Below are 13,835 nucleotides of genomic sequence, written 5' to 3' on the forward strand. Positions count from 1 at the left end.
TCTTGAAATGTTTGGGAATTTTCTGAAAGAGTGCACGTGAGGTTCCTTTGCCTTCTGGTACTGCAGTAGCAAAGTTGTGTTCAGATCATATTTCTAAGTTGGTTGGTTTTTTTTCCCCCCTGCAACCCTGTGAGCAGGATATTGACTTTTATTTTAAAGAAAGACAGTAATTTTTATTAACTAAAATAATTCCAGTGTGTAACTCGATACAAAATAATGTGCCTTATACAGAGCTTTCGGCAGCACTGTATGCTTCAAATAGTTGCTTTCCTTTTTTTATCCTAGGCTGACATACAACTTGCTTTGTGCAAAGTGTTTACTGAATTGCAGGAAGCATCTTCTGTGGACCTTTCAGAAAGAGTTTTGCTTTTACAGAGTTTTGCTCTGGATTGAAGTTTGTTCTCATTCATTAAAATTTACAAGTGTGTGTGGATACTGTACTACATATTTTTTGTGTGTGGGTATGAGGGAGAGTGTGTATTCAGTGCTCTGGTTTTAAGCAACTGTCAGAATGATGCTGTCGTTTATGAACAACGCAGGCAACTTGCTTCATATTTTGGGCTATTCATACTCCCTGATTTTTTTTTTTCTTGCTTTTTCTATGCTTCATTTTTTTTCTTTTTAATGTAGAGCTCTTTTTGATTATGACAAGACTAAAGATAGTGGCCTTCCAAGTCAAGGATTGAACTTCAAATTTGGCGATATTCTCCATGTCATTAATGCTTCTGATGATGAATGGTGGCAAGCACGGCAGGTTACTCCAGATGGAGAAAGTGATGAAATTGGAGTTATCCCAAGCAAACGCAGGTATGTCATATTTTATTGACTTGAGATGTCTGCTTTTAAAATGTCTGATATGATTAATATGTATATTGCATATGCTTTACTCTGTTGTTAAATTTGTACCACATCAGGCACTTGTTTGGTATTTCTAGGGGTTTTTTTGGTGGTGTTCTTTTAAATATCTGTAGTGGGATTCTGACTAACTCAATAAGTTTGCCAAAATGCTGTTTAGTCTTAGGAGTTGAGTGCTGAAGTCAATAAAGGTGGTCCAAGTCCATTTTTCTGTTCTCACTGTAAACAAGTTATGGGTTTAATAACATTACATGTAGGTTTAATAATATTTCACCATTTATGTATGGAAATGTGCAAAGTGAATTTTATTCGAATCATGACACTGTCATGAATTCTTTCTACCTAAAAACTGGAAAACCGGCAAGCTTTCTTGGTATACCAGAGACACAAATAAGAGATGAGGAGGTCTGAATCTTAATATCCGCTGTTGATTCATAATTGTGTGATTCACTTATTGTGTCATGTTTTCTCTTTGTGCCTTCTGGATTTATTGAACCTGTATAATCACAAAATACTCGATACCCTCACAGTTCATCACTTGAGAAATAATACCCTACTGTTCCGATAGTCTGCCATTAGCAGGCTTCCATTTTCTGAATGTGTCATCAGCAATAAAATTCTGTATTACAAAAGGTACACCTATATGCTTACATCGTAACAAGTTATAACTTGAAGTTCTGGAATTTTGCTGATTTACTGTTTTTGTGTATGTTTTTGTGGTAGAGTCGAGAAAAAAGAACGAGCCCGTTTAAAGACAGTGAAATTCAATTCCAAAACAAGAGGAGATAAAGGGGTGAGTTAATGAAGTGCTAATTACACCTGGCATTGTGAATGATAACATTTTTCAGTGGCTTATGTATGCAGACTCAGCTTTGGTTTTTAGTGAAAAGATAAATCCTTTCAGATAGAAATAAAATAATTCTGAACACCAAAGTAAACTTTAGTTGCCAAAACACTGCAAATTGTTTGAAGTGTTAGCTTAGATATAGATACGATCATTAATACTGTCATGTAATAGGAGCTGAATGTACTAACCAAGTATTGAATAGTGCCATTTATAACAGCACTACAAGTGCTGTTTGTAAAGCAGTTTAGTCCTTTAGTGTGGATTGTACTCCTGGACTCCCTTGTTTTGGGAGTTGGCTTACTACCAATTGTCAGAAAAAGTAAAATGTTTCTTTAAGGCTTTTTTAAATTTATCTAGCAAACAAGACAGTAAAGCTCAACAGGGTCCCTATGATGAAATGAGGTTTTATGACGTATGTAGTTACGCAGGCAGCACAAAATAACTTCTTGTTTACAATTATGGATGTAGAAGTTTTAGAGAATTTCACGCAAGGACATAGGCCAGCAAAAACTCGACGCTAGTGCCATTGCTGACCAGGATCGGTCTTCCTCTCACAGCTGTTTTTTCTCACCACCATTCTCTACTGGTGCAAATACTGATGTACTGTACTCAAATCATATAAAATAACCAATGCAGATGAAAAATAACCCAATCCAAAAGAGGTCCTGGTTTTAATTTTAGTCAGTCCTTTGGTGCAGTTCAGTGCATGATGTGCAATCCCTGTCCTAGTATGCATGATGGGAATGGGTGGTGAGAAAACAGGGTAGCTGTGTAAGTAGTAATAGGAATGTTTGTAGTGAAATTATAGCAATTTCATAGTGGTAAAGCAGCCAATATTTTTTTTATTTTATTTTATTTTGAGGGTGAGGCGCTTTTGCAATGTTTTGGTCGTTTTGTAATTTGAGAAACAATTTCACAACCTTGTAATTTCTACCAGTAGTATATAACTAGTAATTTCAAGACTTAGGTATATGCATTTTAGACGTCAGGGCCTTCTAAAATAATAACATATTGTCATTTTTTAAAATCTGAAACATGCTTTAAGCTCCTGAGGAAGCTATTTCTTCAATAGTGATTATTTTTTTAATAGTGCTGATGCTGTGACATTAGTCAGTTGTTACTGTATATCCGAAAGATTCCTTTTACTTATTTGTTACAATGTTTTCATAACTTCAAAAACCACATATATAAAGTATTGAAGCTTCAATACTTTATCCTGATAGTAGAGGACTTTATACTTATAAGACTGTCAAATCCATGGGTATATCCCTCTGCTACATGGCAAAGAGTTTAGTTTATTAATGAAGAAAATGTCATGGTTTTACCTATAAGCATTTGTTCAAAAAGGAATAGTAACTCAAGTTATTTTCTGCTGAACAATTACGTAACTGTCTTGAGGATTCACTGGATTATTTGCATTTTTTTTCTGTTTTAGTACATTTAAATTTTGGTATTGGAATAAAATGTTATCAACTGATGTGTTAATTTTTAACCCGATCATTTTTGTAATTTGTAATCAATTTTTGTAATTTGAGTTCACTTTTTAGAAGTCACATAAAGAAAAAACAGCTTAAATACTTTATATTATTTTAATGACATTAAGTAATTTTTCAAATGTTACCATGTTCTTTGACAGATAATTGCATGGTTTTTAATTTGTCTACCAATAAACTGCAAACAGTTAATTAACAATGTATTTGAAGTAGCATTTTGACAATAGCGGGGTTTGAGCACTGTTGCTGTGTACTAGCATAGCACCAAAGAGATGCATGGAATACTGAGTGGAAAAGCAACTACGCTTGCCATTGATACAGAACTGCAGTTCTTTTTCTTTAGTAACATTTCATTTTGCAAACACGCTTACACTGTTCACAATCTTTTGCTTCAGCTGTAAATGTTTTAACATTTTGGTTTCTCCTTAAAGTATTCTTCCTGTATTTGTCATGGTGATATTTTTCCCAGTAAGTTGTCTGCACCATAACGTGCCTGTATATGATTATACTCCATGGACAGAATGAAATGCCAACTTTGTACAATTCTTCAAAATTCCTACATTAAAACCTTAAAGAATAACCCCAGTGATGGCAAACACTAAAATCCATGTTCCTTTCATTTTATGGAAAGCTAAAAAATCTGGAGCAGAAATGGTTAATTTTTTTCTTGTTCGTTCATTTCATATACACGTTTATCTCACTTTCTGTGCTGCTTCTGGTTTAATATATTCTTGCTTACGATGCCTGTTTATGATTTGCAGTGGGCTTATGAAAAATTTAATACAATTACTATGTGTTTTCAACTAATAAGCAATTCTCTCTAGCTTTTTATAATCGTGGTATCTTTTTAAAATAATCTTTTGGCTAATCTTTTATGCAAAATCAGTATAATATTACTTTTATTTTCCCTTTTTTTGGCAATGGAACTGACTCTGACCATTATACATGCAGTATATAAAATTTAATGTTAGTTCAGTAAGATTTACTGTACAGAAAGTTAAATAGTTATTGTTATGAAATATTTTCAAAATTAAAATGAAGAACGTAATTATGTTTTATGAAGTACAATAAATCAGCCACTCCTTTTATCTTAACTATACAAACTACAGAGTCTCCCCACCTCAGTTAAACTGCACCATTTTAGCTTTGTTACATTTATTTCCCCTATTCTTTTGCACGAGCTGAGGGTCTTGTCCACATGGAACAATGATATAGATGTGAGACTTCACTTTTTGCAATTCATGTTATAGTATTTTTCAGTATACTCAGTAAAGGTCTACTCCTGGGCATATTTCTTTGTTGCCATTGTTTCTAGATTGCATTAATCTTTCTGGTTATGAGAAATAAATTGCAATAGCTTGTTGAGTTCAGATAAAGAAGGTCAGGAGAACCATAACCTAAAACTTCCTCATGCCAACTATGGTTCCAGCAAGCACATGATTGGCTTGAAACCAGTTCTTTTGCCCATATGTCAGGTTGATAATTTACCAGTTCTTACAGTGGAACGACAGTTGTAGTCGAACACAGATGCCAGCCAATTAAAGGTTTTATGGATTTCCTACTTAACACAGTATTGCTATTTCCAGAGCTCAATGTCATCAGTTGTGTTCCCGTGGTACCATGTGCCTCTTTAACACCTGGTAATTTTAAGTAAACTTTTTTCAACTATGGTAATGAAAATATCACTGGATGTTTCGGTGTCTGATATTGCCAAGCAAGTCTGTATTAAAACAGATGGCCAGAAGGATAGTTAATACTCTGGCAGGATGCAGCTTATGTGTTGCACTATAGGCATTCTCTTGGGAAGGCCAAATGCTAGTTTTGTAATTGTACCAAAAAAGGTGGCCCGTCCTTTGAAAAAATTTTGTCCTATTTGACACCCCCAGTTGTTACTATATTTTGTTCCATACTTAATGCTGGTTAAAAAAGAGAATACATCTTTTTGCAGCTGTGTTGCATATAGTAGAGGAAGTTGAGCTCATGCTGGCTGAAGACAGCCAGACAATTACTTGAAAGTTAACATGCCCCAAATATTAGAAATAGCTGTTAATAGAGTCTTTAATGTATGAATTGACAATATTTTTTTTTAAAGAAGCTTTTAAAAAATGGTTCTGTGAAAGTTTTATTACTTCCTGCTGCTCATGGGCTCTGCTTGGTGTAGAAAGAAACAGTCCCCCTGCAGCACAGGGCCTCAAAACCAAGTTGGATATGTTCTTACTTTTGCCATCCTTCCCATAATAGAGTTTCTGCAAACAAAATGACAAAAACATGGCAAATTTCATGTCTTGGCAAAAGTAGTAAGATGATTCACTTATGCCTAAAGATGAAATGCAATTTCAGCTGGCTTCAAGTTAGCAGTATTAGTTCTAGGCATATTTGCAATGAAAATGTTACTAATTTATTTATACATCGAGTTTCTTTATTGACTTAGTAAATGAAAGCTGCTGTAGTCATGTAACATCTTCAGAAGACATGGCAGATATTACTAAATTGTGTGTTAATTATACCTGTAGACATACATATATAGAAATGAAAATACATTGATGCTCTCCATCACTTAGACAAGGAGCACAATAATAGTTTATATTCAAATAGGTGGATATTTATATGTCTATATAAGTAACAAGAAATTTTTGTAGCAACTGAGATGCAGAAATTCTTCAGCAACACAAACGGTTAATATCAGAAGTTGCTGAACACGATCCTTGGACATACAGAGTTTTTCACATGGTAATTCTCTTTAAATGCAGCCGTGGAAAAAATAATTGCCACAGTAAACAAATGAAATGAGTTTGTGTCTCTTTAAAGTTAATCTTGGTATTGGGATGCAGACTTACGTAGAGCAAAGTTGTTTCTTTCAGTGAACTTGAAATGAATTGCAATTGTGAAAGAATGAAACAAATAGTTTGATATGTTTTGGGTTTTTTTTGTTTTTAATTGTTTGGCTATTTTAGCCAGACACATTTCTTTTTTTTCCTTTTTTCCTCTTTCACTGTTACTTAGTTTTATTATAAGAGCATTCAGTACAATGCCACCTTTAAACTTCCATTTTTCTTTACTGTATGATATATTATTTAGCAGTTCTCACCAAAGTATTTGCAGTTTTGCCTTTGCAAATGAGTAACACTGGCAAATACTTCTGGTGTGCTGTTAGGATGTCAGCTGTTTGCAAAAACATGTGTAAAGCCTCAGCGGTTTTTTTTTTTTTTTTTTTTTTAATACTGTAACCCCTGTATTAGATCCTATCAGTTATTTAATTGACTTTGAGTTCATTATGGTTTGGCCATCTTATAGCAGTCTAGTTTTTCACATCCTTTTACACTCCCAGCAAGCCTGAATTTGTGAAATGTAGGTCAGGCCATGTAGGATAAACCAGCCTGCCCGTTCTCTCGGTAGTAAGCTTGTGAAATATGGAGGGTGTGAGCAAAGCCATGATTCTGATCTCTATTTTTAATGAGCGGAGAAGATAATGTTAAAATGGAATATGCACTGCATAATGTGGTTATAGGAGTCAGCTTCCACAAAGCTGCTGGTCTGGGCCTTTGTTCACACAGACATTAGACATCCTTTGTTTTGCCCCTCCTTCTCTTCTTCAGCAGTCATTCAATGACAAGCGTAAAAAGAACCTCTTTTCCCGAAAATTTCCCTTCTACAAGAACAAGGACCAGAGTGAGCAGGAAACCAGTGATATTGACCGTAAGTATGTGGCATTCGATGGAGAACGAAGCACAAGTAGAAGGGCCTGCTAGATTGCAGTAGGGTGTTACCATGGAGACAGTTTCATGAGCTGCAACAGGCTAACAAGGTTGAGGTGCCAATGACAAAAAAATCTACAAAATCAATACAACCGTTTCGTTTGCTGTTAAAGTAAAATTTAAACCAAGAATATCCTAGTTTGGAATAATACTGTTGAGTAACAGTGTATGTGTAACTGGAGGAGGTAGCACCTTCCAGCGTTGTCCGTGATGGTTCCTCATTTCTGACTTGGAGGAGAGCGCACAGCAACAAAGAAAGCGTAACGGAGCTTACCAGCTTCTCGAATCAGTCCCATTAACTACTTACTCTGAAGTCATTCCACTCTAATTTGGTTTTCTTAATGAAGAGAGGTTACTTTGATTTTCATCATTGTTGCCAGCACTAAAAAAAGTTTTGCGTAATTTCGCTAAGTCAGACCAGGTCCGCCACAAACTGCGTTCTCTACCATTTGCATCTCTGATTAAACTTCATGTGCCAGTCAGGTCAAATCCTATAGACTCGCCTTCCCCTGTGATGTTCTGGGAAACTGTCTCCTGTCGTAGCGCCAATTTTATATATTACTGACAATTATTTTCTTTGTGATTGTCTTTTTATTGCTTGCCCTCTGGGGACTACTGCAGGAGGTCCCTGACGACATGGGATCAAAAGGCCTGAGTAAGTGATCAAAATACTCCCAAGTTATTTTAACCTCCATCTGAAAAATTACTACTTTTTTTTTTTTTTAACAGATCTCTTTGAGACTGGTGCTCTACTGGCATAAGGAGGTTGAATCTAAAAATGTTTCATAGGGGTTTTTTGAGTTTGTAATGTTCTGGGGGTTTTTGCTTTCAGGAATGTATTGCTTTAAATTTATGTGATTATCACGTTAGAGTTCTTTTGTTGTTCAGAAGCTAACCAGCGCTTACTTGTTTGTACTTAATAGTACTGTGTTTTTAAATTTGGTGATTTTTTTTTTTAGTGTCACTTTTATATTGTCTTTGTGGTTTTATTTGTTTAAAAATAACCTATGGCTTTTTACAGTAATAGTACAACCATTGCCGTAATACTTGATCTAGTTACAGTTTTCAGTCCTCTTTCTAGGTGACTGATGTTTACAGCTTCTTGAAACAAAAAACTTTGCTTGACAAATGCCACAAGAATTTTTACGTCTGACTTATCTGAAGGCTTATGATGCTTTTTAGACCAGGTAGCGAGGTAGCTAATAAGGGAGACACATAAGCATTTGTTGTATTTCCTGCAGAAATGTTAACTGCTTCAGTACAGTAAGATTCAAAAGTTGCCGACTACTCTTAACAGATCTCGTTTTGTACACAGACACCACCACTGTACTAAGATGTCCCAAAAAACGTCGAGACCTTGTTTTCATCCCAGATATTAAAAACATACATTGTTATGTATTTCTGGAATAGTAAAATTAGTCATTAAAGATAAGTGACTAAAAGTCATTAAAGTTAACATTTTTTCCCAGGGAACAACTGTTATGCACAGTGTTCCTGAAATTACATGTAAGACATGGTGTACTTCTATATTTGGCCTCAATCATGAAGTAAAAATTCTAGTAGCTGTAACGTTAATTTTCCATTTCTGAAATGGCTAGTTTCAAGGAAATTCTTGTTCTAGAGCAGACCTTAGCGATCTTCATGGCCTTATGGTTTAGGGCAGATCATAAGCAGTCTTTACAGCCTTATGATCATACCTGGTTTAAACTATGTATTATGGTCTAGAAATGTCACTGTTCTGTTATAAACACAAATGGCTTCTGGCCTGTTTTTCAGCATGGTCAGACTTTCTGAAACTGCCTTACCACACTTAATGTGAGCTGTGTTACTTGGACTCCGCAAGACTGCTGTTCTTGTTGACATTTCAGGCTTTATGTCTTCACCAGTGGTGCCCATTATCAGACTATCGCAACACTTGTATTCTCAGTTGACGATGTCTCCCTTTCATGGTCTACCACGAGGCTTTTAAACGTCACTCTGCCTCTTCCATGACAACGTGGGCATTTTTTCCAAGACAAGAAAATGAAATGGGAGTAGATCCAAATTGCTGCTACTCTCAAACATTTGGAAATATTTGTCTGGTTTTCCTGCACAGGAAAGAAGTGAGGGAGTTCAGTCTAGCCAGAGATTTGTGGTTTAAAGATACTAGTTCGCTTTATCCAGAAACATTTCTAAAAGGTTAATTAGTGTATGTATGACAACTAGCATTTTGTAATGTGTCTTAATCACTGGAAGCATACTTGCTTCATAACTGTATTCTTACCTCTAGAGTCCCCTTGCTTCCTTCTCTTCAGTCTTGTAGGGGAGGAACCACATTGAATTTAATGTATTATAGAGGTTCCACAATATGTGTTAGCATATGCACACAGTTGGGTACGTAATTTCAAATTAATTGTATTTAATTGGTGTAGGTCAAACACAACCTGCTTGATGCAGTCTAAACCTGTGAATGTTAGTGGGGTTTGTTACAAACAGACACAGTCATTGGGTGCCATGAAAACTGATTCTTTATTATAAAGTTCAGCAATATCAAAGTTTGTATTTGTTCTCCAGACTTGTAGAATTTTCAGGTAACAGAATAGATTGATACCTGAAATTCTTCAATTGCATTCCTTTTTATGATAAAAATATTTAACGGAGTTACATAGCTTAAAGTAAGTATAAACATCTTGTAGCTACTGAAGTACTTTGTTTACTATGCAAAAGGCATGAAATTAATATAGATAGTCCAGAATTAAAGTCAGGAGCTTTTGAAAACAAAGTCAGGAGCTTTTGAAAACTAAACCATTACTGGGGGGAAAATTAAAATCTTAATTCTGCATTGCACTTCAAGTAAGCTATTTAATATACCATAGGAAAGTGTCTGTTACTGAACGTGCTACACTATATTTCCTGCAATATAGTCCAGTATTTTCTGCTACAAGACTCTTAATATGATCAATAAATTGCCTGCATAAAAATTGAAATGCATAATCCCATAGTTTTTGGACAACAAAATTCATCTTGAAATGAAAATCTAAAAATTGCAGGGTTACATGGGATCTAGGAATTAGTGTACTTTTTGTAATCTTATTTTGATGTGCTATATAATGTTTTTTTTTATTAACATCCATTCCTTTTGTATGAAATTAAGCTTGATCCTGAGAGCTATGAGAAGTACCTTAAAACTTTTATATGCAGTATGTATTGATTTCAGCATTTTGATGTCAGTATTGTCTTTCACCTGGATTATTTTGTGTCAATTTGCTTTCTTTTGGACTCATGCCATTAGTGTATGTTCCTTATTTTTTTTTCATTGTGTTGCAATTTCAGAGCATGTAACCTCTAATGCCAGCGATAGTGAAAGTAGTTACCGTAAGTGTTTTTAAGTTCTTTGTTTATTTAGAATCTTTGTTTAGTATCTCTTTCTTTGGTTTTGTTTGTCTGTCTTTTCTGGGTATTTACATGTTAAACAGAACTTGTCAATCACCTTCAGGTGAAAACCATACTCATGTTTTTGGTGGGGTACTGTAAATTCTGCTGTGTCTTTGTTTTTAAAAAAAACTAACTGGAGAGAATCATTGCAAACCTCCTTTATGGATATTTTAATTGCAACCTATTATTTTCTTAGTTCAGCTTAATTTAAATTAAATTCCTTTTTTTTTTCTAAAATTATGCAAGCTAGCTAGACCTATTAAAACCTAAATGTAAATTTAATGATAACAAATATAATTATATGTGGTTGAGCTTAATACTAGAAGCATAACGAAACTGTGTAATCTGTTAAATAGTGCAACAACCATCTACAGTTTTTCACAACTGATACTCAGATTTAATATTTATACACTTCTAATGAAAGTAAAGATAAGCAAACATGTATTTACCCTTGCTTTTAGCTTTCATTGATCTATTTTGTCAAGTGTGGGTGCTTAGTATGAACTGTCTTCAAAGCATACGACACACATTCAGTGCTGGAGTCAGTTATGATAAATTGGCATGCTAGGCACGCATACACGTTCTCTCTCTCTGAAGACGTGGTATCTTTTAAATACTAGACTGAGTTAGCTTTTTTTACTAGCCCAAGCTGCAGTACTATTTATTATTACCCAGGCTCCAGTAGGTCCAGTAGGACTACATGTTCACAGTGGGTAATGTGCCACATGATACTGCTCTGCAGTGCTTTAAAGTATCTTAAACCAGTCCCACTGGTCATTTCCAGTGACCAGCTCCTTGGTAAGGTCACACTCTCCGGACTTGGAACCCAGCCAGGATAGAGCAGAGCAGGAAGATGGTAAAAGTTGAGGATTTGAAGAGGAATGCAAAAAGAAGGAACAGTAAAAGTCACGCAGTGTGACACTGACCAGCTCATGCTTACCTGCTAACTGTATAACGGGCACTTCAGAAACGGATATTATTTATGTTAGGGTAATAAGGAAGGTGGTTCATTAACAGATACATTTGTTTGGAAGCTGAACATGATCAGAGGTGATGATCCATATTTTTTCTTCCAGATGATTACACTCAAGGGGAGAATTTACACATGTATATAAAATGCTAACAGTGTTGTAGACTGTAATTGAAAAGAAACCAGCTGGGGGAGGCATTTGTGTTCCCTGAAAATTACACAAAATAGAGCATGTGTAGAAGTTGCCGTTGACAAACTTAGAAATTTTAACCATTTTTAATGACACACCATTAAAACTATCTAATCATGACTGTTTCTTCATAAATCTGCTGCTTTCCTCTCTTCCGCACCCTACCCTCCCAAGGTTTTTCTCAGAGCTTGCTCTATTTATGTTTACAGCTTGTTATTGGTACTACTAATTAGTTTTTTACTCCATTGTTACTTGAGAAGCCCTGATTTTATTATGAATGTCATGGATTTGCTTGTCTGAATGTGTAATTCCAAGCACTTTTTATTAAAATATCTTTTTTAATTTCTTCTTACTGCTGTCTAATATGAAAGTTATCTTGATTACAGATGAGTACGGTTGTTCAAAAGGTTCATTCTATTAATATTCATTTTTCCAAAGTATTGAAAAGCCGTGACAATATATACTTTTTGCCCTCAGTCAGGGGATGCTTTTTACTTGTTACTATCTCTTTAGTAGTTTGCTTAACTAATTTTTGACCTTATAGCAATGTGACTTCTCCAAAGAAGCATCTTACTATATGGGAGCTGGATCTTTCATAGATGAGTTGACAGTTGGTGATTCCCTATTCCTCTCCCTAGGTTAAAAAGGGTTCTGAAAGTATATACTGTCCTTCTGAAATTCATTTGCATGAGTAACTTTCTGAGATATTAAAATATACAGGTTGCATGTTTTCATGTCTGTCTTAAGGTATTCCTCACTTGCAGTAACTTACAGAATTAAAATCTTCATTCGTGTATTGCTGTAGTACAGTTTGAATGCAAATTTATTGCAAATAAGAGAAATATTTCTCTTAATCAAATTGTAAACTTTAGATTTAAAAGATCAATGGTATTTGGTAGGAATTAAAGAATAGATATGTAGAAGCAATATATGAATTTATAAAAGCCTTTGTTTGCCATCTGTTTCTGTACAACTGTGGTGTAGCATTGGTATGTTCCTTTGCCTGTTATAAGTATGGCTTACGAATTCCAAAGAATGTACCACAATTACACAAGTTGAGTTATTGAAGGACCGTATTTTATTCAAAGTTCATAGTAATGTCATATAATTTGAGCTTGTATCTTCAGAATTATAAATTCCCTGCTTTCATGGAGTTAAGCTTAGTGATTGCATTGCAGGAAATCTTACTCAGAGATATCTTGTTAGATTAGAAATAATCTTTTAGAGAGGTGGCAACTGAGGTATATTTCAGATGCTTTCACTAACATTTAAAAAACCTGCAGCTGTCAAAGATCAAAATTCAGCTATTTTAGTTTCATTCACTGCTGATGTGCTTTCTGGAGCTGAGAACAATACAAAAGCATTCTTTGTTTTCAACTTTGTCTTTAAAAATTCATTAATAAAATAACTACTTAGTATATACAGTCATATTTTTTGATACAATTAGAGTGGTTGAAGATGTTTATATAAGTGCCACTTTGTGATAAAGTTAATAAAACGCACACCTTGACATACATGATTTCAGCCCTATATAAATACAGAAAAATGTTATTGTTAATGGTGGCTTCAAAGTGTGGAGAATGTTCATGATGAAGGTGGCGTTGCCTCTAGCAGTGAATGACAGCATGCATGCATTTCATTCAGGGAAATGTGTACAAGAGCATTTCAGTAATGCTTTAAAATTCTTCTTGTGCTTGGTGTCAGTTTGACATGCTAACATAAACCAGGAAATTATTTATACTGTATGTGTCTTATGCTTTAACATTTTGTGTTTGGCTTATCTTTGTGATTCTTCATTGCTCTTGAAAAATGTCCTTCATCAGTATCATTGCAATGCATATTACTGAGGAATGTCTGTATCGTTATAGTTCATTGAATGACTCTATTTAAATATGTTGGTTTAGAAAAAAATACATAGATATGTCTTTGCATTTACGTTTTAGGCGGCCAAGAGGAATATGTCTTGTCGTACGAACCAGTCAATCAACAAGAAGGTTTGTAGATTTCACTTAGTATAAAATAAATATCATCTGAATTATCAGAATGCTTCATGTGCCCTTATGTACTGAGCACCATGATAGACTTCCTTACTGTTTTGAATGTGTTACCATTATTGAAATGATAAAGCATAAAGGTTTAAATCATTAAATGCAATTGCTAAATTACTTAGTGTAAAATCCAAAGGTATGCTACTTACAATAACTTGTGTGGTTTGCATTGCATAGGGAAAATATGGTTTAACAGTTTTGTCAGTGTGAACCTCAGAAATTATCATTTTCTTCTATTTCCTATTGCTTTAGCATTCTCACTG

General features: G+C 34.7%; 1 protein-coding gene across 2 annotated transcripts in view; it reads left to right on the forward strand.

The window, feature by feature from the left end:
• DLG1 (discs large MAGUK scaffold protein 1) overlaps nt 1-13,835 on the forward strand; it is a gene marked incomplete at its 5' end in the record, with an annotated part of 115,024 nt that overhangs the window by 91,427 nt on the left and 9,762 nt on the right. Inside the window, 5 exons of one of the 2 annotated variants that reach the window (XM_082486980.1) lie at nt 631-807; nt 1,579-1,648; nt 6,792-6,891; nt 10,263-10,304; nt 13,468-13,518. In XM_082486980.1, the coding sequence (XP_082343106.1) occupies nt 631-807; nt 1,579-1,648; nt 6,792-6,891; nt 10,263-10,304; nt 13,468-13,518 (440 nt within the window). Of the gene's footprint in view, nt 1-630; nt 808-1,578; nt 1,649-6,791; nt 6,892-7,571; nt 7,606-10,262; nt 10,305-13,467; nt 13,519-13,835 lie in introns of both variants that reach the window. The other variant, XM_082486981.1, reaches the window with a different exon arrangement.

Source organism: Vanellus vanellus (assembly GCF_965231255.1).
Source record: "Vanellus vanellus genome assembly, chromosome: 8".
Lineage (NCBI taxonomy): Eukaryota > Metazoa > Chordata > Aves > Charadriiformes > Charadriidae > Vanellus > Vanellus vanellus.